This window comes from Aythya fuligula, chromosome 18 (genome assembly GCF_009819795.1).
Source record: "Aythya fuligula isolate bAytFul2 chromosome 18, bAytFul2.pri, whole genome shotgun sequence".
Classification (NCBI taxonomy): Eukaryota; Metazoa; Chordata; class Aves; order Anseriformes; family Anatidae; genus Aythya; species Aythya fuligula.
In genome coordinates, this window is record NC_045576.1 from 11,655,080 (window position 1) to 11,677,414 (window position 22,335).

At 67.5% G+C, this 22,335-nt stretch overlaps 3 protein-coding genes across 3 annotated transcripts; 2 read left to right on the forward strand and 1 right to left on the reverse strand.

Annotated features, from left to right (window-relative positions):
* Window positions 1-265: 265 nt before the first annotated feature.
* On the forward strand, window positions 266-6,860 carry DNAI2 (dynein axonemal intermediate chain 2). The gene is made up of 13 exons (XM_032199787.1): window positions 266-448; window positions 985-1,146; window positions 1,227-1,348; window positions 2,124-2,266; window positions 2,844-2,957; window positions 4,273-4,412; window positions 4,532-4,654; window positions 5,046-5,269; window positions 5,515-5,650; window positions 5,935-6,081; window positions 6,257-6,481; window positions 6,619-6,714; window positions 6,803-6,860. Exons 1-13 carry the CDS (start codon window positions 266-268, stop codon window positions 6,806-6,808), a joined length of 1,821 nt encoding a protein of 606 aa, XP_032055678.1. The 3' UTR covers window positions 6,809-6,860.
* Window positions 6,861-8,320: 1,460 nt separating this feature from the next.
* On the reverse strand, window positions 8,321-11,450 carry BTBD17 (BTB domain containing 17). Its single transcript, XM_032199790.1, has 3 exons — window positions 11,349-11,450; window positions 10,157-10,433; window positions 8,321-9,654 (listed from the first exon to the last, which is right to left on the reverse strand). The coding sequence occupies exons 1-3, from the start codon at window positions 11,440-11,442 to the stop codon at window positions 8,574-8,576; spliced, it is 1,452 nt and encodes a 483-aa protein (XP_032055681.1). The 5' UTR covers window positions 11,443-11,450; the 3' UTR covers window positions 8,321-8,573.
* A 602-nt stretch (window positions 11,451-12,052) lies between these two features.
* GPRC5C (G protein-coupled receptor class C group 5 member C) lies at window positions 12,053-20,357 on the forward strand. Its single transcript, XM_032199934.1, has 6 exons — window positions 12,053-12,105; window positions 15,322-15,412; window positions 18,225-19,284; window positions 19,727-19,821; window positions 19,986-20,123; window positions 20,325-20,357. The coding sequence occupies exons 1-6, from the start codon at window positions 12,053-12,055 to the stop codon at window positions 20,355-20,357; spliced, it is 1,470 nt and encodes a 489-aa protein (XP_032055825.1).
* The last annotated feature ends 1,978 nt before the right edge of the window (window positions 20,358-22,335 follow it).

Consider the following 22,335-nt stretch of genomic DNA (forward strand, 5'->3'; position numbering starts at 1 on the left):
CCTCCCAAGATGGCGGCGGGCAGAGGACACCTCCCCTGCCTTGACCTTCCCAAGATGGCGGCCGCACGTGACCTCGGGCTCCTGTTGCCAGGCAACGGAGGACGCGGATCGGGCCAGGCCGAGCCGTACTGGGCCGTACTGGGCTGTACTGGGCCGTACCGGGCCGTACTGGGCTGTATCGGGCCGTACTGGGCTGTACTGGGCCGTACTGGGCTGTATCGGGCCGTACCGGGCCATACCGGGCTGTACCGGGCTGGGTCTGGCCATGGAGATCGTCCACATCTACACCAGGCGGCGCAGCGATTTCGGGCGGCCCTGCTACTTCTCGGACCGGCCGGCCGAGGTGTGCGTGGACATCCAGCCCGACCCCAGCCTGGCCGAGGCCTTCGTGCTGCGCTGCCCCGTGGACACCCCCGTGCAGCATGGCAGCGAGATGTCGGAGCATGAGGTGTGCGGTCGGGAGGGGGACGGGGTGTTTTGCCTCCTTCTTCCATCACCTTGTTCCTCCATCCCCTCCTTCGCCTCCTTCCTTCATCCCCTCATTCCTCCGTCACCTTGTTCCTTCATTGCCTCATTCATTCATCACCTCCTTCCTCCATTTCTTTGTACCTCCATCACCTCATACCTCTATCACCTCATTCCTCCATCCCCTTGTTCCTCCATCCCCTCGTTCCTTTATCACCTCATTCATTCATCGCCTCCTTCCTCTGTTTATTTGTGCCTCCATCACTTCATACCTCTACCACCTCGTTCCTCCATTGCCTCGTTCCTCCATTGCTTTGTGACTCCATCACCTTATTCCTCCATCGCCTCCTTCCTCCATCGCCTTGTTCCTCCATCACCTCATTCCTCCACCACCTTGTTTCTCCATCACCTCATTCCTCCATCGCCTTGTTCCTCCAGCACTTTGTACCTCCATCACCTCGTTCCTCCAGCACTTTGTACCTCCATCATCCCAGCCCCACACTCTTCCTCTCCCTGCAGGTCAACACGGAGCGGGTGGAGGTGGAAACCCGCGGCGTGAACCATGTGGAGGGCGGCTGGCCCAAGGACATCAACCCCCAGGAGATGGAGCAGACGGCCCGCTTTCGGAAGAAGGTGGAGAAGGAGGAGAACTACGTCAACACCATCGTTCACCTCGGCACCGTGAGGCCCTGACCGCCCCCCAGCCCCTCTGTGGCTGCCCCCCGCGCGGCGGCACGGCCTCAGCAGCTCTGTGCCCGCAGCTGATGGAGCACTGCGTCAGGCAGAACAACGCCATCGACATCTACGAGGAGTACTTCGGCGAGGAGGAGGAGGCAGAGATGGAGGATGAGTTCCCCTCTGCCAAAACCATCAATGTCATCAGGTAGTGCCGCTGGCTGTGCTGGGCTGCGGTGCTTGCTGGGCTCTGCAGTGCCACAGCAGGCAGCTGCGTGAGCTGAGCCCTCTGTTCAACTGCCCTGGAGGGAAGGCAGAGGAAATCCAGCAGTATTAGGATCGGTTTATGGATGGGGAGACCTGCTACAACCCCACATAGAATCATTAGAGTTGGAAAAACCAACCAAGATCATCTGGTCCAACCGTCCCCCTACCACCAGCACCCACTAAACCATGTCCCCAAGCACCACGTCCAACCTTTCCTTGAACACCCCCAGGGACAGGGACTCCACCACCTCTCTGGAAAACCCATCCCAATGCCTGACTGCTCTTTCAGTACCTCCATACATTCCCTCTGTTCCTCCCCTCTCTGCCCTGCCCAAGCACTTTGGAAACAGATGCCAGGGTCCAGGGATGGCTGCAGCTCTGAGCATCCTCTAACAGCGCTTTAGACAGGAACCTTTTTTTTTTAGTGCCTCAAAGATCATTTCTAAATGTCAGGGGCTGCTAGGCCATTTCAAGAAGTCAGATCCAGTAACGTAATTGGATTCTTAGAAATGTGTAACTGGAAAGACTTTATTAAATCATCAACTCTTCTTCCCCCACCCAGCCCCCAGGAGAATCGTTTCCTGCACTCGATGCTGGAGAGCTGTAGCTTGTTTTAATTGTGATTCCCACAGCTTCCTTTGGGAGACAGCATCCCCAGGGCACATTGAAACTGTTAACAAACTAACATCTTTTTTTGATGTCCTGTTACCAAAAAGGGATCCAAACATCACGAAGAGGACAGCCGCACATCTCTCCTGGCATCCTGACAGATGCAAGAAGCTGGCAGTGGCTTATTCCTGCCTGGAGTTCCAGCAAAGCACGGAAGACATGAGCCTGGACTCGTACATCTGGGACCTCGGTAAGGGAATGAGAGAACTCACCAGTCGGTAATGGTGCTGCTGCGGAAGCACTTTGAGCCTTCAAAGCATCTCACGGATGTAACGAAGCCTCACGACACTCCAGGGGGGGAGGAACAGGGGTTCGGTTTCTGCTTTGCCCACAGATCAATGTAAAGAAGGGCAGAAATGGGACCTGAAAGCTGGCCAACAGGTGGAAAACAACCACTAAAATCCCGCTACATGACTTCATGAGCTCGAGCGCCCGCCACCACAACAGGCAGCTGAGCCACACGTCTCTTATGTGGTTCGTGTGTTTCTGTGGCTTGCTTGTGCTTGATTAAGAAAGGAAGAGGCAGCACAAGATCAGGCTGAGAATTGTCCCGTTCTGTCAAAGAATGTCTCAAAATTGTTGTGTTTTCAAGTAAAAAATGCAAAGAAGGGGGGTCAGAGAACCAGGGGTCTGTCCTTAGGCGAGGACAGGTCACTTCTCATCCCTGACGTGTGGTGCTGAGAGGCTGATTTGGAGGTGGGGTGCTGCACTCTGGGCTGTCCGTGTGCTCAGAGTTTTTTTTTTTTTAACTTGTTCCCCCTCGGCAGAGAACCCCAACAAGCCACAGCTGGTCCTCAAGCCGTCGTCCCCTCTGGTGAGCCTGGAATACAACCCCAAGGACGCGCACATCCTGGTGGGAGGCTGCTACAACGGGCAGCTGGGTGAGGAAGAAGGGTTGTGTGTGAGGCCGTGCTAACAAGGTTTCAGCTTCGTTTTAATTCAGCAGGAGCCTGGCTCCGGCACCGCCACGTCACAAGCGACAGAATGGCAGTAAGGCTGCAGCTGGGAATATCTTGAGGATGGCTTGAAGCCCCGGGGCTTGGTGTGCAGAGAGAGGCACGTGCTGAGCCGAGCAGCATGTGGAATGAGGGGAGGGCAGGGCAGAGTGCCTAGGGGGGCTCGATTTCTTCGGGGATTCACCCAGGAAGCTCCAGAGGGGCTGGTGTGTGAGTGGGGACTGGGCAGGGGTGCGCAGGCACTCAGGGCAGCCAGAGCTCAGGATCAGAGGCAGGATCAGGCCACCGAGCAGCACCGGCGCCGTGCTCCTGCATCACCCGCTGCCCCCAATGTTTGTGTGGCAAAAGCCCAGAAGAGCTGCTTCGTTCACTGAATTCCTCCCGTGCTGCTGCTTCATGTGCCTGGAAGAGAGCCCCCGTTTGCCAGCTTCATTTTATGGCTCTGTTATTTACTTGGCCACGCGAGCCCTTTGATTTAATTGCTCTCATTTCGATGCTTTCCTTGCCATTTGCAGCAGCGATCGGATCTGACAGGGCATGCATCACGGGGCTGTTACCGCGCGCTCCGCAGGTGATGGAGGGGAGAGGATTTCACCCCGGCCTCCCCAGGCGTGCGGCGCTGGCCCAGCGGAGCTCCCACTGTCACATCCCATCGCCTAATTAAAAATGAGCGAGGGGGAGCACGCACGGATCGCTGCCACCACGGCCCAGCCACCCAACCGAGGACAGTCCTTGCGCCCTGACCTGTCCTCTGCTGTCAGAGGCAGGGAGAGGGATGGGTGGATGTCTGCTGCAGCCCCCCCCCGGGGACCTGCCTTCATCAGGCACTGCCCCTAGGGCACGCAGGAGGGGGAGCGCAGCCAGGGTCAGGTCACACAGGGTGGTTCTGAGCAGCGCTGAGCATAAAATCTGCTCGTTGGGGTGCTGCTTCCACCACGTCTGCTCCTGCTGCAACCCCTTGTGCGGAGCAGGGGGGGGGAGCTGGGAGGATTAATTGCCTCTGGGGTCGTAGTGCATCTGCTGCAGAGATGATCAGCGGAGAAATGCTGCGGCTGTTAATAGGTTGCTGCTGCCTAGCGTGGCATTTGCAGAAAGTGCAAATCGTGCCTCCCTTCGGAGTGGGCCCCCCTGTGAGTGATTGCAGCAGCAGGGTCCCAGCCCGGGGGGGGGCGCTCGTATGGTTTTGGGGAGCCAGGCAAGGCAGCTGGTGCAGATTTTGACGGCTCCTTTTCTTTCGCAGCTTACTGGGACACCAGGAAAGGGGGGCTGCCCGTGGAGGTGTCCACCGTGGAGGCCAGCCACAGGGACCCCGTGTACGGCGCGATCTGGCTGCAGTCCAAAACGGGCACCGAGTGCTTCTCAGCATCCACCGACGGGCAGGTAGAGGGCAGGGGGCAGGGAAAGGGCTGGGCACACACACACACACAGCAGCTGCCCGGCTCCCACAGCACCCACGGCCGAGCAGGATCGGCCCCTGCCCCGCAGCATCTCTCCTGCAGGTGCTGTGGTGGGACATCCGCAAGCTCTCCGAGCCCACCGAGACGCTGGTCTTGGACATCACGCGCCAGGGGCTGCTGGAGAACGCTCTGGGTGCCATCACGCTGGAGTTCGAGCCCACCATGGTGAGATCCCTGCCCTGCCACTGCTCCTCCTTGCTCACAATTAATCCCAACGTGGCAGGAGTGGGACCAAACCCGACCCGAGCAGGGCGGGCAGTGCCAGGTCACCCCCAGGGGCAGGGCTGCAGGGGAGCAGCACACGAGGGATGCGCAGAGGGAGCCCTGGAGCACGGTGCTGCAGCTGGCAGCAGGTTCTCACCCAAATTTGGGAGTCGGTGTGCTCCCAAAGCACGGGGGCCTCGCTGGCAGCTGGTCCCTGAAGCCCCCAGATCACGATGTGCCCCAGGGCTCTGTCGCTGTCTGCTCGGGCAGCAGAGCCCTTCACTGCCCAACTGTCCCCTGAAGAGCAGGGTCCCCAGGTCCCCAGCCTGCTGACGGCTTCTCTCTCCCTCAGCCCACCAAGTTCATGGTGGGCACAGAGCAGGGCATCGTCATCACCTGCAACCGCAAGGCCAAGACGCCCCCCGAAAAAATCGCCGGCACCTACAGCGGCCATCACGGGCCCGTCTACGCCCTGACCAGGAACCCTTTGTACCCCAAAATCTTCCTGACGGTCGGCGACTGGACTGCTCGCATCTGGTCCGAGGAGGCCAAGGAGTCGTCGATTATGTGGACCAAGTAGGTGGCAGCGTGCGCCCTGTAAAAAATCCTCCTGCTCTGTGGAAGAGCATGGCCGGGGCAGGTGAGCGGCAGGGTCTGCGCCCAGGTGGAGGTGGTGGGACTGAGCCAGAGGTGCTGGAGCAGAGACAGCCCAGGCTAAAAGCATGTGCTGGAGGCTCTGTGCACAGCAGCAGTGCTGGAACGAGGGGATTTGGGGCCGGGAGCCCGTCCCGTGGCACCCAGCAGCACGGGGTCCCCATCAGGTACCACCTCTCCTACCTGACGGCCGGCTGCTGGAGCACCGTGAGGCCGGCTGTGTTCTTCACGACCAAGATGGACGGGACCCTGGACGTTTGGGATTTCCTCTTCAAGCAGAACGACCCCTCCCTCAGCCTGAAGGTCGGGCCCCACGGATCCTTTTCCATCCCTCGGGGGGAGCACGGGCACCGCCGCGGGGCACGGAGTGGGCATCGCCCGGGGATGGGGTGAGGAGATGGGGGCCGTGCAGGGCTCTGGGTGTGCTCCATCAAGCAGCAGCTGTCCCCCACAACCCCTGGAGCCCAAAATTTTGCACGCAGGCTCCTGTTACTGGGCAGCATGTGGGTTTGCTTGGCCAGGTCTGCCTGCCCCGAGGCAGCAGGTAAAGGCTGAGCGCTGCCACCCGCCCGTCCTCCCCTCCCCAGATCTGCGACGAGCCCCTCTCCAGCCTGCGCCTGCAGGACAACGGGTGCATCGTGGGCTGCGGCTCGAAACTGGGCACCGTCACCCTGCTGGAGATCTCCTCCGGGCTCTGCACCCTGCAGAGGAATGAGAAGAACCTGGCCAACGCCGTAAGTAGGAGCTGGAGTGGCTGGATGCACGCACAGCAGCGCTCTCAGTGCTGCCAGCGTGTGGCTGCCTGCTTGGTCACTGCTGCCCTCGAGCCCTGCTCTGCTCGCACAGCACCGGGCACAGCCGTGTCCCTATGGGGTCCCCTGCGCCCCTCAGCCCTCCTTTCTGCCCCAGATGTTCGAACGGGAGACAAAAAGGGAGAAAATCCTGGAGGCGAGGCACCGGGAGATGCGGCTGAAGGAGCGCGCCAGGTCGGAGGGTCAGGACGCAGAAGCGGAGGAGATTCCGGAGGAGAGCCCCCAAGAGGCACTGGACAGAGCCCAGAAGGAATTCTTTGAGGTTATTGAAGCGGAGCTGCAGAGGAGGGCAAGGGCAGAGGCACAGCACCTAGACGGCAAGGTACCGGCAGCAGCACGGCCCGGCAGCTGCAGGGGGCTCCGAAATCCCCCGGGGAGCCCCCCCCTGGCTGCCCGGTGCCACGGGGACGGGGAGCAGGGGAACCGGGCAGGGGACGTGGGGCAGCCTCTGCCTTTCAGGTTAAAAAGCAGGCGGGAGAGGAGGCGGTGGTGCAGGGCGAGGAGAGCGAGCTGCCCAAGTATGAGGAAGAGAGCGAGGAAAAGGATGCTGCCAAGGTGAGCTCCCTGCAGCCTCACACCCCGCTCCTGGGGGTCTCTGCCTCCGTGGGGCAGCCCCCAGACCCCCCGCCCGCTCTCCCCACAGGAGTAGCAGCGGAGCCAGGCCCGGTGGATCGCACAGAAACCGTGGAGCTGTGCACAGATGCTCCTTGGCCCTTTGCCCTCCCGATTTTATTTTTCCTCTAGCGTGAATAAACAGCAGCTCCCCGCCTCACGCTTCCTGTTTTGTCCCGCCAGGGCCGAGCAGGGGGTGGGAAGGCGGCGGTGTCCTTTCTCCCTTCCACCTCCCCTCTTGCACAGCAGAGCCCCCCCGGGATGGAGCAGCAGCGGGGTGCCCCGTGGCGCGTCCCCAGCCCCAGGAGCAGAGCACCCCGCAGCGGCAGCGGGGTCCCAGGGCAGACGAAGCCCCCCTCGCCCCGCCAGCTGCTTCACCCCCTCCTCACGAGAGCCGCCTGCGGTGCTGGGGGCCGGGGTTATCAGCGCTGGGTAAACACAGCCCGGCTGTTATCACGGAGCCACCGAGCTGGAGGCTTTTCCCCCGGTCAATTATTAACAAGCTGCCCGCTGCGCTCACCCTAAAACACGGCTGGTGGCCGGGGATGGGGCTGCCGGGGGGGGGAAGCGTCCGTGCTATGGGGCTGGATCCTTCCCAAACACTGCTCCGGGCATGGGGGGCCCAAAGGGATGTGTGGGGACAGTGTTTGTGGCCCCCAGACCCCAGCTGAGCACCGCTGCTGCCCCGTTGTGCTGGGGGGGGCTCGGTGGAAGCAGGGCAGCTTTTTTTTTTTGAAGGTTTGCTTTACCAGAAAGGTCAAAATCTGCATGGCAACGGGAGGCAGCAGGGATGCTGGCAGCTGTGATGGGGTCAGCCTTGGGGTCCCCCTGCCCTGGCATCACCCACAAGCTGGGGGGGTTGGGGACAGTGCGGGTGGGGCCCCAAAAAGGGACAAAAAAGGGTCCCTGTGGTGTGCCAGCACCACAAAGCGACTCAGGGTGCACGGGCAGCGGGCACCTTGGGTGCTGTGCTCACAGAGGTGCCTTTGTGCCCCTCGGCACCGCGCACAAAGCTGGCTCTGAGCCCCGGCCCGGGGACAAAGGGACACTGAGGAGCACAAAGGGCCCCGCGCCGCCAGCAACGGGACCGGCCCCGCACCTTCTGCTCCCCGGCACGGAGCCGGCAGCAGCAAAGCAGAGGGGGTGGCACCGAGTCTAGGAGGGCTCAGACCCCTTGGGGAGCGCAGGGTCCCCAGGGTGCCCCCGGCACAGCTCCTGCTGGGGCCGGCCACGCCGCTCTCCCTGTGCCAAACCTCTGCTGAAGCAGGGACCCGAGCCCCCCGGGGGCACACAGCGATCCCATCCCGGTCCTGCCCGTCCCCAGGGGCTGGAGGAGGCCCCAAAGACGCCCCCGCGATCCCCGTGCTTGTTTTCTGCTTTTATTAGGAAGGGGTAAGGGGTGCCCGGGCGGGGGTGAGGCAGCTGCAGGCTGCGAGTGGGGGCAGCACCCCACAAGTGTCCTCTGCCGGGGGAGGCAGCGGGGACCCCCCTGCCCTGCCACGCTCCGAGCTGCGACCGTGGGGGCTGTGGGGTGGCACTACGGGGGCTGTCCCTGTCCCCACTCCGGTGCCCCTTGGCACAGCACAGGCTGAGCCCCCGGCTGCGCGTTTCCAGAGCTCTCCAGCTCCCTGCAGGCACACGGGGACGGCGATGGGGACATTGGGTGGCACTGGGACGGCCGGGCAGGGGTGGGCACCCCCGGCACGGGGACCTCTGTCTACCTACAAAACGGGGAGGAGGGGGTTGGAGAGGCAGAGCCCCGCGCACCCAGTCCGGCGGCAGCGGGGCAGGGCTGGTCCCCGCTACTTCTTGGCCTTGATGAGGGAGTGGTAGACGGGCTTGACGATGATGTGCAGGTGCAGGGAGTTGTCGATGAGGTACTCGGAGGTGCGCTTCTGCAGGTCGGCGTGGGCGAGGAAATCGGCCGCCTCGTCCGAGCTCTGGTGGAAGCTGTAGGCGTGCTTGACCAGCACGCGGCCCTGCTGCCGCACGCCCACCAGCACCGTCTTCTGGAAGCTGACGCCGGCAAAATCGGGGCTGCTCATGGCCGGGGTGACGACGAGGCGCGGGCGGCCGTCCTCGATGCGCGCCGCCTGGACGGCGCCCGACACCGAGTCCGAGTAGACGGGGCGCAGGCTGACGGGCAGCCAGCGCGGCGAGAAGAGCGCGTTCCAGGTCAGCCTCTTGCCGGCGTCGTGGCTGCTGGGCCCCAGCTGGGTCTGGAAGCTGGTGCTGCGGTCGTCCCGCGCCGGGTTGTTGATGACCCACTGGGAGCCCCAGCTGGGCGCGAGGTAGTTGCGGGGCAGGAACATGCTGCAGTTGACGTCGAAGTACTTGGCGAAGTGCAAGGGGGAGGCGGCGTGGAACTGGAAGGCTTGGAAGAGGAGGTCCCGCACGGCGCCGTGGTGCCGCGCCAGCACCGCCGACTGCGCCTGCAGCCGGAACAGCTGGCTGGGGGCGATCATGGGGTAGCGGATGGCGCGCAGCACCCGCTCGGCCACCGCCTCCTCGGGCTGCCGCCGGCTCAGCCAGCTCTCCACGGCGGTGTAGAGCTCCAGCTCGCTGTGCAGCACCAGGTCGGAGCGCTCCAGCAGCAGCAGCAGCAGCTCCACGCTGACCGAAGCCCACTCGGCGCTGCTCAGCACGGCCGAAAGGTTCCAGGCCAGGAACTGGAGGCAGCTCTCCTGCAGCGCCGCGTCCCCGACACGCACGGCGTAGTGGTACCAGCCCACCACGTGGCCCTGGCTCGACTCGCTGGCCAGGTGGCTCCTCATGTAGTCGGCCACGCCGCGCTGCAGCCCCCACACCCGGTACTTGCTGGCCAGCTGGTGCATGGGGATGGCCTGGTGCAGCAGGATGGAGACCCCCCCGCAGTACAGGTACCTGGGGCGGAGCGTGGCGCGGTGACACTGCTGTCCCCTGGTCCTTTTCCCACCCCGCTGCGCAGCCCCGTGCTCCAGCAGGTCCCTGGGGGAGCACCCTCCCTCCTCAGTTGCACCCTGCAGCATCCCCACCCTGCAGGGTCCCCATGGTCCCTGGTGGCGTCGTCCCCACTTGGCTGCACCCCTCCTGCTGTCCCCATCCCGGGAGGTCTTTGCAGTTCCCAAGGGAGCATCTCCTCCTCCTCAGCTCATCCCTTTGGGCATCCCCATCCCAAAAACTCCCCATTGTCCCCAGGGGAACCTCTCCCTCCTTGGCTGCATCCCCCAGGCCATCCCCATCCCACAAAGCCCCCGCTATCCCCAGGGGAACATCTCCCTCCTCAGCTCATCCCTTTGGGCATCTCCATCCCCCAAAACTCCCCACTTTCCCTAGGGCAACACCTCCCTCCTTGGCATCCCCCCCCCGGACCTCCCCATCCCGCGGGGTCCCCCCCGGCGCACACCTGATGAACTTCTCGAAGAGCGCGGCGGTCTCGGGGGGCTCGTGCAGGGTGACGACGCTCTGGTTGCGCAGGAGACCCTCAAAGACCTCGCTCTGGAGGCTGAGCAGCAGCTGGTGGGTGTGGAAGACCTTGGCCTCATCGGAGGCAGCCGTGCGCACCCGCAGCACCGAGTCGCTGCCGTTGCCGTTCTGCAGCAGCTCCTGCAGCCGCTGCAGCAGCGTCAGCGAGTGGTTGATGGTGGCAGCCGTGGCGTCGCCCCCGAGCTCGGCTCTCTGGGCTGCGGGGAGGTGGGAGAGTCACAGCCCCTTGGCACGGGGGGTGGCTGGGGGAGCCCGGCGTTGTGCACGTCCTCCCCGCGCTCCTCCCCGTGCCAAAAGGCTGGCCGGTGCCAAGGGGGCGTGGGGAGGGCGAGGGGACGTGGGGACAGTGGTGTCCCTGGGAGCCAACAAGCTGCCGTTCCGCAGCAGCGGGGTTGGGACCACCGTGTCCCAGGCTGGGCCGTGCTGGGAAATGGCCCCGTGCCGGGCAGGGCTGGCTCCCAGCCCGGGCTGCCAGCCCCCGTCCTGTCCCCGACGTGAGCAGAGCCTGCCCTGGGCACTGCCCCAGACCCCCAGCATCCTGGGCAGGCTGGCACGGGGGGGCACACGAGGGCTGGTGGCTTTGGGGGGGCTCCCTGAGCTCCAGGAAGGGGCTGGGGGTGCCAACAGCCCTGGCACTGCCGTGGGTGGGGGCACATCTCCCACCTTCCCCCCGGAGCATCTTTCCCCTGGGGAATTCGGCTCCGTCTCTCAAATCTGCTGCTTGCCGGCCGGCGATCCCGCAGATTACCCATCCCAGTTTACCCAGATTACCCATCCCAGTTTACCCAGATTACCCATCCCAGCGCCGGCTTAATCCCGGCTGAGCGGGGATCAGGGAGGCGATCGCAGCCCCTCGCCCCGCATCGCCTGACCACCGGGCAGCGGGGAGCCCAGCCCTCGCCCCCAGGCACCTCCCAGCCACCACGGGCACGTCGAGGAGCCACATCCAGCCCTCCCCGTGCCACCACGGCTGCCGGAGAGCCGCGCCCAGCCCCCCGTGACCACCACCAGCCCCCCACCCCGTGCCCAACCCCACCCCGGCACACGGCGAGGGCAGCGGGGCTGCGACCCCGGGACCCCTCCACGCCTCCCCCGGCTGCGACCACCCTTACCGGCCTGCACGGTGAGGAGGAGGAGGAGGAAGGCAGTGGCCGTGGAGCCCCAGCGATGAGCGGCCACGGGCCGTGCGCCCGTCAGCCTCCCCATGGCTTCGCAAGAGCATCTGCCGGCGGCGCGGGCGCGCGGTGCCCGCCGGGGCTTATGTAGGCCACGAGCCCTCCCAGCCCTCCCAGCCCGCGCCGCCACATCGATTGGTGGAAACTGGGACCCGCCGTTACCACGGGAACGGCTCCCAGCCCCAATCCATCCCACCCTGGCCCCCCCCCCCCCCCCCCCTTCTTGATCCTGCATCCCCCCGGGGTGTCGTGCCGGGGGTGCCCCGGTGAGCCCCGGGCACGGTGCGGGGTCGGCACCGCTCGCCCACGGCACCGGTGCGCCATGGTGCGCACGGCCACGACCCTTTTGTGTGGGGGGGGTCTTTGCATTCAGGGCACAGCGCGGAGCGGCCCCCCCGCTCCCCCTGCTCGTGGGTATTCATTCATGCGGCCCTCGCCCTCCCATCACCATGGCATCCGGCAGGAACTGCCTGCCCTTTTCCCAGCCTTTGCAGCCAAGGCGCTGCGTGTGCTGCGCGGCTGCCCGGGGACGGCCTCCGCTGGCCCCTCGCCCACCTCTCGGGGGGCTCTTGCGGGGTTTTTTTTTTTGGGGGGGGGGGAGTTTGGCCCCGCAGCCCTGGTGCGGGATGCGGGGCGGGGCGATGGGGATATGGGGATGGGATGAGGTGCTCGCCCTGCTCCCTGCAGCAGTTGGGTACCGCGGGATGTGGGCACCCCTCTGCGTGGTAACATCTGCTGGGGCAGCCTGAGCAAACCCCACTTTTGTTTGTGGCCCCTGAGACCCCCGCTGGGGTGGGGAGCAGGGCCTGGAGCCCCCACATGGGACACAGCAGGGGACAGACCCCACAGACATGGGCACAGCTAATCCCAAACTACTGGGATCAGCGCCGGCACCCGCGTCGCTGCAGCTCTGGTGCCAAACTCAGCGAGGCGCAAACCCCGCGAGGTGGCCACGACGCTCACGCTGGTGCCAACGCTGGTGGCGGACACCCGGCAGCAGGAGGGATGCTGTCGGAGGGACACGGGGTGCAGGGGGGGCCGTGTATGGGGCAGAATGGCTGTGGAGGGGAAGGGGGGGGCTCTATCCGAGCAGGGGGGCTCGGCCCATCTGCCCCTCTGCGTCAGGCTGCCGGGTCCTGGCGCGGTGCCGCCGTGGTTGGGGGTGTTCCCGTGCCAGCGAGGGGATTTGAGGACAGGGGACGGATCCGGAGCGTCTGGAGGAGGACGGGACGTGGGGGTGAGGAGCTCCAGCCCCCGGCACCGCCTGGATGTGCCGAAACCCAGGGGATGAGCCAGGAGCAGGGGCTTAGCCCAGGGGTCTCCAGATGCTGGGTGTGGGCGGGGGGGGGGGGGACCCATCTGGCGCTGCTCGGAGGAGGTGGGGAGGGAAGATGTGGGGGCTGGTGGGGACAGGGACCCCCCCCTGCAGAACAAATGGGGTCAGGGCTGGGGAAGGGTTAACGCGGCCGTGCCGCAGCTGCCGCGATCGATGCCACCAAGCACCCGGGGGTGCTGATTACCCAGATTTAATTGGCAGCTAATTGACATCTCTCCCACGCCGCCAGCTGGGGGTGAGGGGGGTGGGGGGGGGGCTGCCCGGGTCAGTGCTTCCATCCCCTGGGATATGGGGCCAAAGCCCCCCCGGCTCGCAGGGAGGGACACACGATCCTCCGCTGGGCCTGGGGGGCGCTGGGGCTGGGACCCCCCCCCAAAAAAAATCCCTGACAGGGGGCAGTGGGGCTGGGACCCCCCCAAAATCCCTGGTAGGGGACAGTGGGGCAGGGGCAGTGGGGTCTGGGATGGGATTGGGATTGGGATTGGGATTGGGATTGGGATTGGGATTGGGATTGGGATTGGGATTGGGATTGGGATTGGGATTCTCCCCGCAGCTCACCCCCGGGGGATGTGAATTTAGGGGGCGGTTCTGACCAATCAGAACGCAGCGCTCGGGTTTGCCCCCCCTCCCCCCCCCCCCCCCCATCCACACACACACACACACTCGGAGGGCGCCTCTCTGATTGGCTGCAGCCTGCCCCCTCCCAGCCAATAGGAGCGCAGGGCGTGGCGCAGGGATTTGTGAATGGGCCGGGGCGCGGGGCACAACCGGACCCCCCCCGAGCCCCCCAGTGCCTCCCAGTCCCCCCCAGTCCCCCCCAGTCCCCACCACCTCCCGGCCACTGGTCCTACGCCGTGGCCACCAGCCCCAACCCCAGCCCCCCAGCCAAGAACATCTTGATTTCATAAAAAAAATATAGCTGGGGGGGGGTCTGAGGGGGGCTGGGGGGGCGCAGCACCCATCCTGCCCCCCCCCCAAAGGGCGCTGAGCACCCGCAGCTCTCAAGGAGCCCCCTGCTCCCAGCCCCCCCAGCTCCCATCCCAGCCCTTTTTTGGGGAGCTGAGGCGGGGGGGTCCCGACCTCCCCCCACGCTGCCCCCCACCCCGGGGTCGGCACCAGGCTGGGAGCCCCCTCCCCACACAGCGGCTGCCCCAGCGGTGGGGACAGATGCCATATAACCCCCCCACCCCCCTGCTGAGCCCCCACCAGAGCCAGGGGGCTGAGCCCGGCACCGGGGGGGGGGGTTGTGAGCTGGCATCGCCCCCCCGGCACCCTGTGAGACCCTCCCTGGGGGACACGGCCCGGCTGCGCCCACCCCGGGGTGCTGGTGCGGTTATGGGGGGGGCTGGGGGCTGCCCCCACACCGTGGCTCCATCGAAGCCCCCAGGAGCCATGGCTGGGGGGCTGGGTGCTGGGGGGCTCTGCAGCCCCTCCGAGGCGTAATGGGGCTGCTCCCGCCCCCATAAACGCCTGTTTTCACACCAAAACCTGCCTGGGTCCGGCTCCGTGCTTGGGAAAGGGGCGCAGCACCCCCTGCGCGTGGGGCTGGGTCTCACCACCTTTAATCCCCCCAAAACCCTCCTGGGGCACCCCCCACGAGGTGCCACCCTCCCGCTGTGACCGTGCCAGCCTGCCTGGCCCCAGGGGCCACCAGAGGGCAGGGGCAGGACCCCCCCATGGGGCTGGCACCCAGCACCCAGCACCCAGCACCCAGCACGGCCGGGTTCGGAGCTCCAGCCCCATGGCCCCACATTCCTCCCTAATTCCCCCCTAAGGTCCTTAGTGTAATCCCCCCAAAATCCTGGCCTTTCTGCTGTAATTCCCCATAAACCGGCCCCCGTGGGGCTGTCCCGGTGGCGGGGGGGCTCAGCCGGCCCCCGGGGGGATTTGGGCTGCCCCGTGCCCACCCTACTGAGCCCGGGAGCGGGGTGGGACGGGGGGCAGCGGGGTCCCTGCTCACCTTTGCCCTCAGTGCCCATAAAATGATCCCATAACGTGGGGCTGACCCACACGGGCAACGCCGCACGCCCAGCACCGTGCGCCCTGGGGCAGGATCAGCCCCCAGCACCCCCCAGCCCGAGCCCCCATGGGCAGACCGACCCCATTACAGCCCCCCCGGTGCTGCCGACGGGGTTAAACCCCAACCTCAGCGGGGCGGGTGGTACCCGGGAGGTGCTCGCCCCATTAATTCTGGCATTTCGGGACCGGATTAGACATTAACCCCAGCACCCAGCGCCTCCCACCCAACCTCCAGCAGGATTTCCCACCCCGCAGCTCCTGAGGGGGGGGGGTTACGGGGCAAGGGGGGGGAATTGCCCAGGAAGGGCCAAGCGTTGGGGCCCCAGCTCCGGTTCTGCGTGCGGAGGGAGCCCGGGGAGGCTGCCAGCCCCCCCCCCGGCAGCGCTTATTTACTTGGAGAGGGAGGTGGAACCGTGCTTAACCGCGTCCGCCTGCGGAGAGGGGGCTCGCCGCTGGGCAGAACCGGCTCAGATGGAAAACAGCTCCCCAGCCCCGGCGTAAACAGCCGGGAAAAAGGGGGGGGCGAGCACACAGGGCGCCCCCCCCACAAGGTAGGGCCCTCACCTTCGCCAAGGTGAGGCCGAGAGGGAGCCGCCGCGGAGCAGGGCCTGGTGCCGCCGCCTGGCCCCGTGGCTCTGGAGGAGAGGTAAGGCTGGAAAAAATGCGGTGTTTTCGGAAGCTCGCCCCGTGAAGGAGCCTGGCGAGGCTCCCGGGCTGTGCCGAGCTGCCCCCCCCCCCAGCCCCTCGCCGCGGCTGCTGTGCCACCGGGGTCCGGCTCTGCCAGCTCTGCCACCGGGGCACCCGTCCCCAGCACGGCCACGGCACCGGGACTGGGCTGAACTGGGTGCCCAACGCCCCAGCCCCACAATGCCACCAGCACACGGCAGCCTCGCACCCAATTTACCCCCCCTCGGCTGCCTCCCCAGCGGGGTGTTCCTGTAGGACCTACAAAAACCCCTCCTGAGAAACCGGGGCTGGAAAGCTTGGGGGACAGGGGAAAGGGGCGGGGGGGGCAACAACCCGAGGTGGTGGGCACACGTGGGCAGGCACCGGGCACCACGGGGCGGCCTCGGCAGGATGGGTGCTGGCGGGTGGCCCCACAAGGAGCTGGGGGGGCTGGGGGGGGCAGCGGGGGCTCGGGCCAGGCACCGCGGGGAGCACGCCGTGAGCGGAAGGAAGCGCGGCAGGAACCGCGTGCAGCCTGGCCTCTGCAGCACGGGGCGGGGGCAGCGGGGGCGCCGGGGGAAGCTGGTCCCCGTTCCCAGCCCGACCCCAAATCCCCGGGGAAACTGAGGCACGGAGAGGCCATGGGGGGAGGTGGGAAGGTGGCGGGGCCCCGTTGTGCCACCCTGCTCCATGCATGGGGGCGCACGGGGGGGTGCCCCCAGCAGGCAGGGAGGAGGCTGCCCCGGTGTGGTGCTGGTGCCAAGAGCTTTTTAGGGCTAAAGAGGGCAGGAGGGACGGTGGCTGTGGGTGCAGCACCCGCCCCCGGTGTCCTGCCCTGTCCCCACGGTGCCACCCCTCGTGCCACGGTGCTGCCAGCCCCGGCTCTGCCTCCCTGGGATCGTTTTTGTCGGGGGGAGGACCCGCCAGCGGCGCGCTGAACTTTCGGCTGCATCCTTCACCCTCTTGCTTCACCCTCCCAAAATAGCAGCGCCTGCCTGGAAACCTCCTGCGGGGCCAGCGGGGCCACGGGTCCCCGGGGTGCCCCGAGCCTTCCCTCGGCTCTTCCCCATCCCCGAGCCCCGGGGGACGCGGTGGTTTTGGGGTGCCCCGAATGAGCTGTGGGTGTAGGGTCAGCCCCGCTCCCAGCCCCGCTCCTGGGACCACCGAGCCCCCGGACTGGGGTTTCCCCAGCCCCCAGCCCCTCGCTGGCTGCAGGCCTCTCTCAGTGCCAAGGGCTGAGCCGCCGGCTGACATTCCTCCGGGAGGCCCCTCGGGGCTGCTCGCCTTCGGTTCCCGGGCTCAGCACCGCAGCGAGCACCCTGTGCAGAGCCCCCCCCCATCGGTGAGGCCACCCCGTTTCTGTCCCCGTCACCCCAAGAAGCCCCCGGGGGCTGCGGCACGGGCTGAGCCCCTGCACGCTCATCGCACCGCTGCTCGGAGGGGGGCTCCCGACTCGCTCCCACCCAGCTCCCCCCCTTCACCCCGGTTCTGTCCCCTCCTTTTGGGGACAGCCCCCGCTGGGTGCCCCCCTCCCCAGCCCGGTGCGCTGGGGCAGGTCCCGGGCGCGCCCCCCCGGCAGCGGCGCACCTCGGGGAGGGGCCGGGCCGGGCCGGGCAGGCGCGCACGGGGCTGCGGGCTCGGGGCTCGGCACGGAGCGGAGCGGAGCGGCCGGGACACCGGGGGGCTGGAGCCGGTGAGAGGGGCCGGGAGGGGGTGAAACCCGCGGGGCTGGGCAGCACCGGCACCGGGATGGAGCCGGGAACCGGCACCGGGGGCGAAACCGGCACCGGGAGCGCAAACGGGACCGGCACCGGGAGCGCAAATGGGGCCGGCACCGGCACCGGCACCGGGAGCCGTCCACCCCGGGGCTCTCCTGGCCGCAAAGTTGGGGAGGCTCCGGGCGAGTTTGGGGCCGGCACCGCTCGGGGACGTGGGGGGACCGCGAGGGGTGGGGGGCACCGGCCGGGCCGGGGGCGGCTGGGGTTGTTTTCCCCCCTTCCCGGTACCGGGACTCCCCGTCCCCATCTCATGGGGTGGCTCCGGCCCGGGGGGGCTGGGCAGAGCCTGGACACCGGGGGGGTGCCTGGCCCCGGGAGGGGAGCAGAGAGGGCTTTCGGGGGGCGCAGGGATGGGGGCAGCGATGTGGGGCCCCCCACCTCCCCCATCCCAGCCCCGAGGTGACCTTGTCGCAGGTTTCCTGCCCCATTTCCTCCCTCCAGCTGGGGGGAGCGCAGGGGGCTGCAGCTTTCCCCTCGCCTTCCTCCTTCCCACGGGCACCCCACGCTCCTTGGGGGCTGGCAGCGGGGTCAGGGACCCCCGTGCCCTGGGGGCCGTGCCGTGCCGTGCCACACCGTGCCGTGCCGTGCCAGGCTGCGGCTGCGTGCGGCGGGGAGCTCTGCTGTGTGGGGCCAAACACGGGACCTGTGCTGGGTCAGTGCCCGGAGCCACAGGAGGGAAGTGGGACAGGAGAAGTGGAAAGGGGAACGTGCGGCGTGCGCAGTGCCGTGCCAAGGGGACCGACCCGGCCCCGGGTGGTGCCTCTGCGGCCGGCCCCGACCCATGCTCGTTGCTCCCGGGCACGGTGCTGCGTCCAGGCAAGGAGGGCTGGGGGATGTGTGTCCATCTGGGGCTGCACCCGGAGCTGCTCGGGGTTGCGGCGTGGTGCTGGCACATCCCGGGCTCACCGGGACCCCGTCACCAGCGGTGGTCTGGTGGGAGATGGACCAGGGACCGAGGGCAGGGAGCTCCAAATCCCAGAGACGGCTCCTTGTAACGCCTCCTCTTCCCCACAGGGTCCGTGGACGCCGCGCTCAGCGCCCACCCCAGGGTGCAGGATGGGGGCTGCGGGGCTGCTGCCCGCGGCCGCCTGCGTCCTGCTGGCCCTGCTGCCCCCTGGCCGTGCCCAGAGCACCCCCCCGGCGGGCTGCGGCAAGGACCTGTCCTCGCTCTACTACAACCTCTGCGACCTCTCGGCGGGCTGGGGCATCGCGGTGGAGGCCGTGGCCAGCCTGGGCGTGGTGACCAGCTTCGTGCTCACCATCGTGCTGGTGGCCAGCCTGCCCTTCGTGCAGGACCCTCCGAAGAAGAGCCTGGTGGCCACGCAGGTCTTCTTCATGCTGGGCACCTTCGGGCTGTTCTGCCTGACGTTTGACTTCGTCGTGGGGCCCAACTTCTCCACCTGCGCTTCCCGACGCTTCCTCTTCGGCGTCCTCTTCGGCCTCTGCTTCTCCTGCCTGCTGGCGCACGCCGTCACCCTCAACTTCCTAGCGCGGAGGAACCGGGGCCCGCGGGGCTGGGTGACGCTGGCGGTGGCCCTGCTCCTCGCCCTGGTGGAGGTCATCATCAACGCCGAGTGGCTCACCATCACCGTGGCGCGGCGGGAGGGCGGCCCCGCGGACCCCTGCGTGCTGGCAGACGCCGACTTCGTCCTGGCGCTCACCTACGTCATGGTCCTGCTGGTGGCCGCCTTCGGCACCGCCTGGCCGGCGCTCTGCGGCCGCTACACGCGCTGGAGGAAGCACGGCGCCTTCATCCTGGCCACCACCGGCCTCTCCATGGCCATCTGGGTGGCGTGGACGGCCATGTACCTCTACGGGAACCAGCGGGCGGGCGAGAAGCCCGGCTGGGACGACCCCACGCTGGCCATCGCGCTGGTGGCCAACGCCTGCGCCTTCATCCTCCTCTACGTCATCCCCGAGGTGACGCACGTGACGCGGCGGGGCCCCGAGCAAGCCTACGAGGACGACGGCTACCCCACGCGGGGGGTGGGCTACGAGACCATCCTGAAGGAGCAGAAGTCGCAGAGCATGTTCGTGGAGAACAAAGCCTTCTCCATGGACGAGCCCTCCTTCGGTAGGCACCGGGCGCGACGCACGGGCTGCGAGACGGCTGCTGCGACGCGCCCGGGCGGCTGGGAGCGAGGCCTGCGATTGTTGTGGCTCCCCCAAAACACGCCGGGCTGGGTTTACCAGTTTAGGCTGAGCTCACCCCGCTCCGGGGGTGCTCCCTTCCCCGGCGTGGGGTGCCCGCGGCTCCCGGCCCTCCGCCCCGGGCGGGCGCTGCTCCCTACAGGAGGACGTGTCGCCGAGCTGGCGGCGCTGGGGAGACCCTACAATAATAACACGGGGCGGTGCTCCCCCACCCCGCAGTGATGCAAACCTCCAGGGACGTCCCTCCCGGCCCCCGGGAAGGGCGCAGAGCAGCTGGCTGCTCGTTAAACCTGCTAACGAGGCCCCGGGTGGGGTGGGGGTGGCGGCGCGAGCCCCCCGTTTTCACCGTCCCCGTTTCTTTCCAGCCAAGAAGCCGGTGTCCCCGTACAGCGGCTACAACGGGCAGCTGCTCACCAGCGTCTACCAGCCCACGGAGATGGCCCTGATGCACAAGGTGAGAGCCCTCTCCTCTGAGATGGTGATGGGTCCCCTGCAGGTGCTGGTAATGGGGTGCTGGGGAGGGTCCCCCCCACGCCATGCTGCTCCCCAGGACCCCACAGAGAGTGCGCCCGTGGGCTGGGGGTGCTCCCGGTGCCCCCACGGACCCATTTTTCCCCCCTGCAGAGCGAAGGGCCCTACGACATGATCCTGCCCCGTGCCACCGCCGCCAGCCCGGCCGCGGGCAGCGCCAGCTCCACGCTGCGAGCCGAGGACGCCTTCGCCGTGCAGGCCCGGCACGCCGCGGCGCAGCGGAGCGGCCAGGTGAGTTAATGAGCAACGAGGGAGCCGGCGAAGGGGCAGCAGGGTTGGGCTCCTGCCCAGGTACAAAGTCTTTCCGTGCCTTGATGTCTCCGGGGGAGGGCAGAGCTGGGGATGGCAGGCACCGGGGTGATGCCGCTCCGTGCCGTGCCGTGCCGTGCCGTGCCGTCACGCCTGCCCGGTGCCATCCCGCTCTGCCCGTAGGTGCAGTCCCCGTACAGCAGGAACCGGTGGTGAAGCCCAGGTTCCACGGAGCCAAAAAAGCCGTGGCCCTGCTGTCCTGATCCTCTGAGGTCTCGTCCCTCCCCGCCTCGTCCATCCGCCCCCGCCAGAGCTGGTTCCTGAGCTGGGGACGCCTGGATGTGGCCCCGGAGCCAGCGCCGTGCCGCCCGGCTGTGGCACCCGCAAGCTGCCTGCTCTGCCCGGCTCCCCTCGTCCCTGCTGCCCACCCTGCCACGAGGACCGGCTCCTGCAGGGCCACCCCGAGCCACCCCACTGCTGCCTTCACCAGACACCCGGCCCCTCGGGGACAGGGACACTGCTGCCGGACAGCCAGGGGCACGGGGCGGCTGTCCCGGCGCTGGGACTGGGCGCTGCGCCCCTTCGTGCTGGACCTCGAGCCATCCCCGAGCTCTCCCAGTGCTGCCCCCGCTGTGCCTCAGTTTCCCCTTCACCAGGGGATGGGGGGGACCCGGTGGTCTCCCCCCGCGGCTCCGGCCGCCTTCTCGGTGCCTTCCCTCTCCGCCTCTCTCCCCGCGCCGGGCTCGGGGATCACCCTCGGGGGGGGCATCGACGGAGCTGGGACCCCCTCCCCCCGGCTCCCTCGTTGGTTTTTCCCCTCCCTTTTTCAGGTCAGACCCATTAAAGTTGAATTTTCCTACATGGTGGCACCCGATGGGGACAGGGGGGACCCGGCTGCGCTGCTCCATCCCCGGCTGTGCCGCGGCCAAGGGCTTCCACCTCGGTGTCATCGTGCATCCCCCAAAGGGACGAGGCAAGGTCCCAACTGGGATCCTGCTCCCCAAGCACCCCGGGGAGCCTGCACCGGGGCCAGGCTACAGACGGGGTGGCCGTGCCAGGAGCTGGCAGGCTCGGCACGGACCGGCAGCCCGCGGGCAGATGGGCTGCCCGGCGGGAAGCAGCACGGCGCGGAGGACGTGCCAAGGTCGGGGGCGGTTTCTCCTGCCCGGATTGCCTTTCCCCTCCGCAGCGATTTCTCCTGCCAGGCAGGAAGCCTGCGGCCGGGCGAGCGGCAGCGCCATGAATTATTCAGGGCCTGAAATGGCTCCGTGGCGGTGGCTGGGGGAGGCGGGTGACCCCGCTCTCCTTGAGAGCACCGTGCCCCGCGCGGGAGTTTGGCACACACACGGCCCTGGGTTTTGGCCCCAGCCCTGCCAGCGCCTTCCCTCTCGCTACTGGGAATGCCACCAGCTGCGGGGACGTGGCACAGCCCCGGCAGGGGTCGGTGCCCAAAAGCTGGGGACGTCTGTGGGTGCTACCGGGGTGCGCAGCAGGAGCAGGCGCCCGGCCCTGCTGCAGGAGCTACCGGTGCCCCCGGGGGTTGTGCTGCGTCACCCGTGTTTGCCTGGCGCCAGCAGGCAGCGGGGACGTCTCCAGGCAGCGCCAGGAGCTCAAGGTCCCCGGGGCTGCCACCACAGCAGCGTGCCCTCCTCCCTGCCACCGGCACCGCGCGGCACGCGGCGTGTCCCCCGTGTGCCTGGAGCCAGGCTGGGCACGCAGCAGCTGCCCCCTTGGGACACCAGGATGGGGACACCAGGATGGGGACACCGCGGTCCCCAGCACGCATCCAGCCATGGCACAGCACCGCCTTGCTGGGGGGGCGCAGAGGAGGCAGCCCTGGGGGCAGCAAACACCCCAAAACCAGGGCGCGCAGACGCTGCCCCCGTTCAGCCCTGCGCAAGGGCACCGGGGCTGGTTTTGGCCGTGCCGTCCCTGCTGCCACCGGTGCCCCCGGCCCCTCCCGGCACCACGGGAGCCCCTGGACACCGCCGGCCGCAGGGCGCGGGGCGGCCCCGCTGCAACAGGCAGCGCTTTGTGCTGGGGCTGTGGCACGGGGAGGCCGAACAGCGCTGCCTTTGTGCCGCGCAGGTGAAGCAGCCGCAGGCGCACGTGGGCTGCGCCGTGCCGGGAGCGCTCCCCGGTCCTCAGGGTGGGAGCAGGGGGCACCAGGGGGGCGTTAACCCCGGTGCGGGGT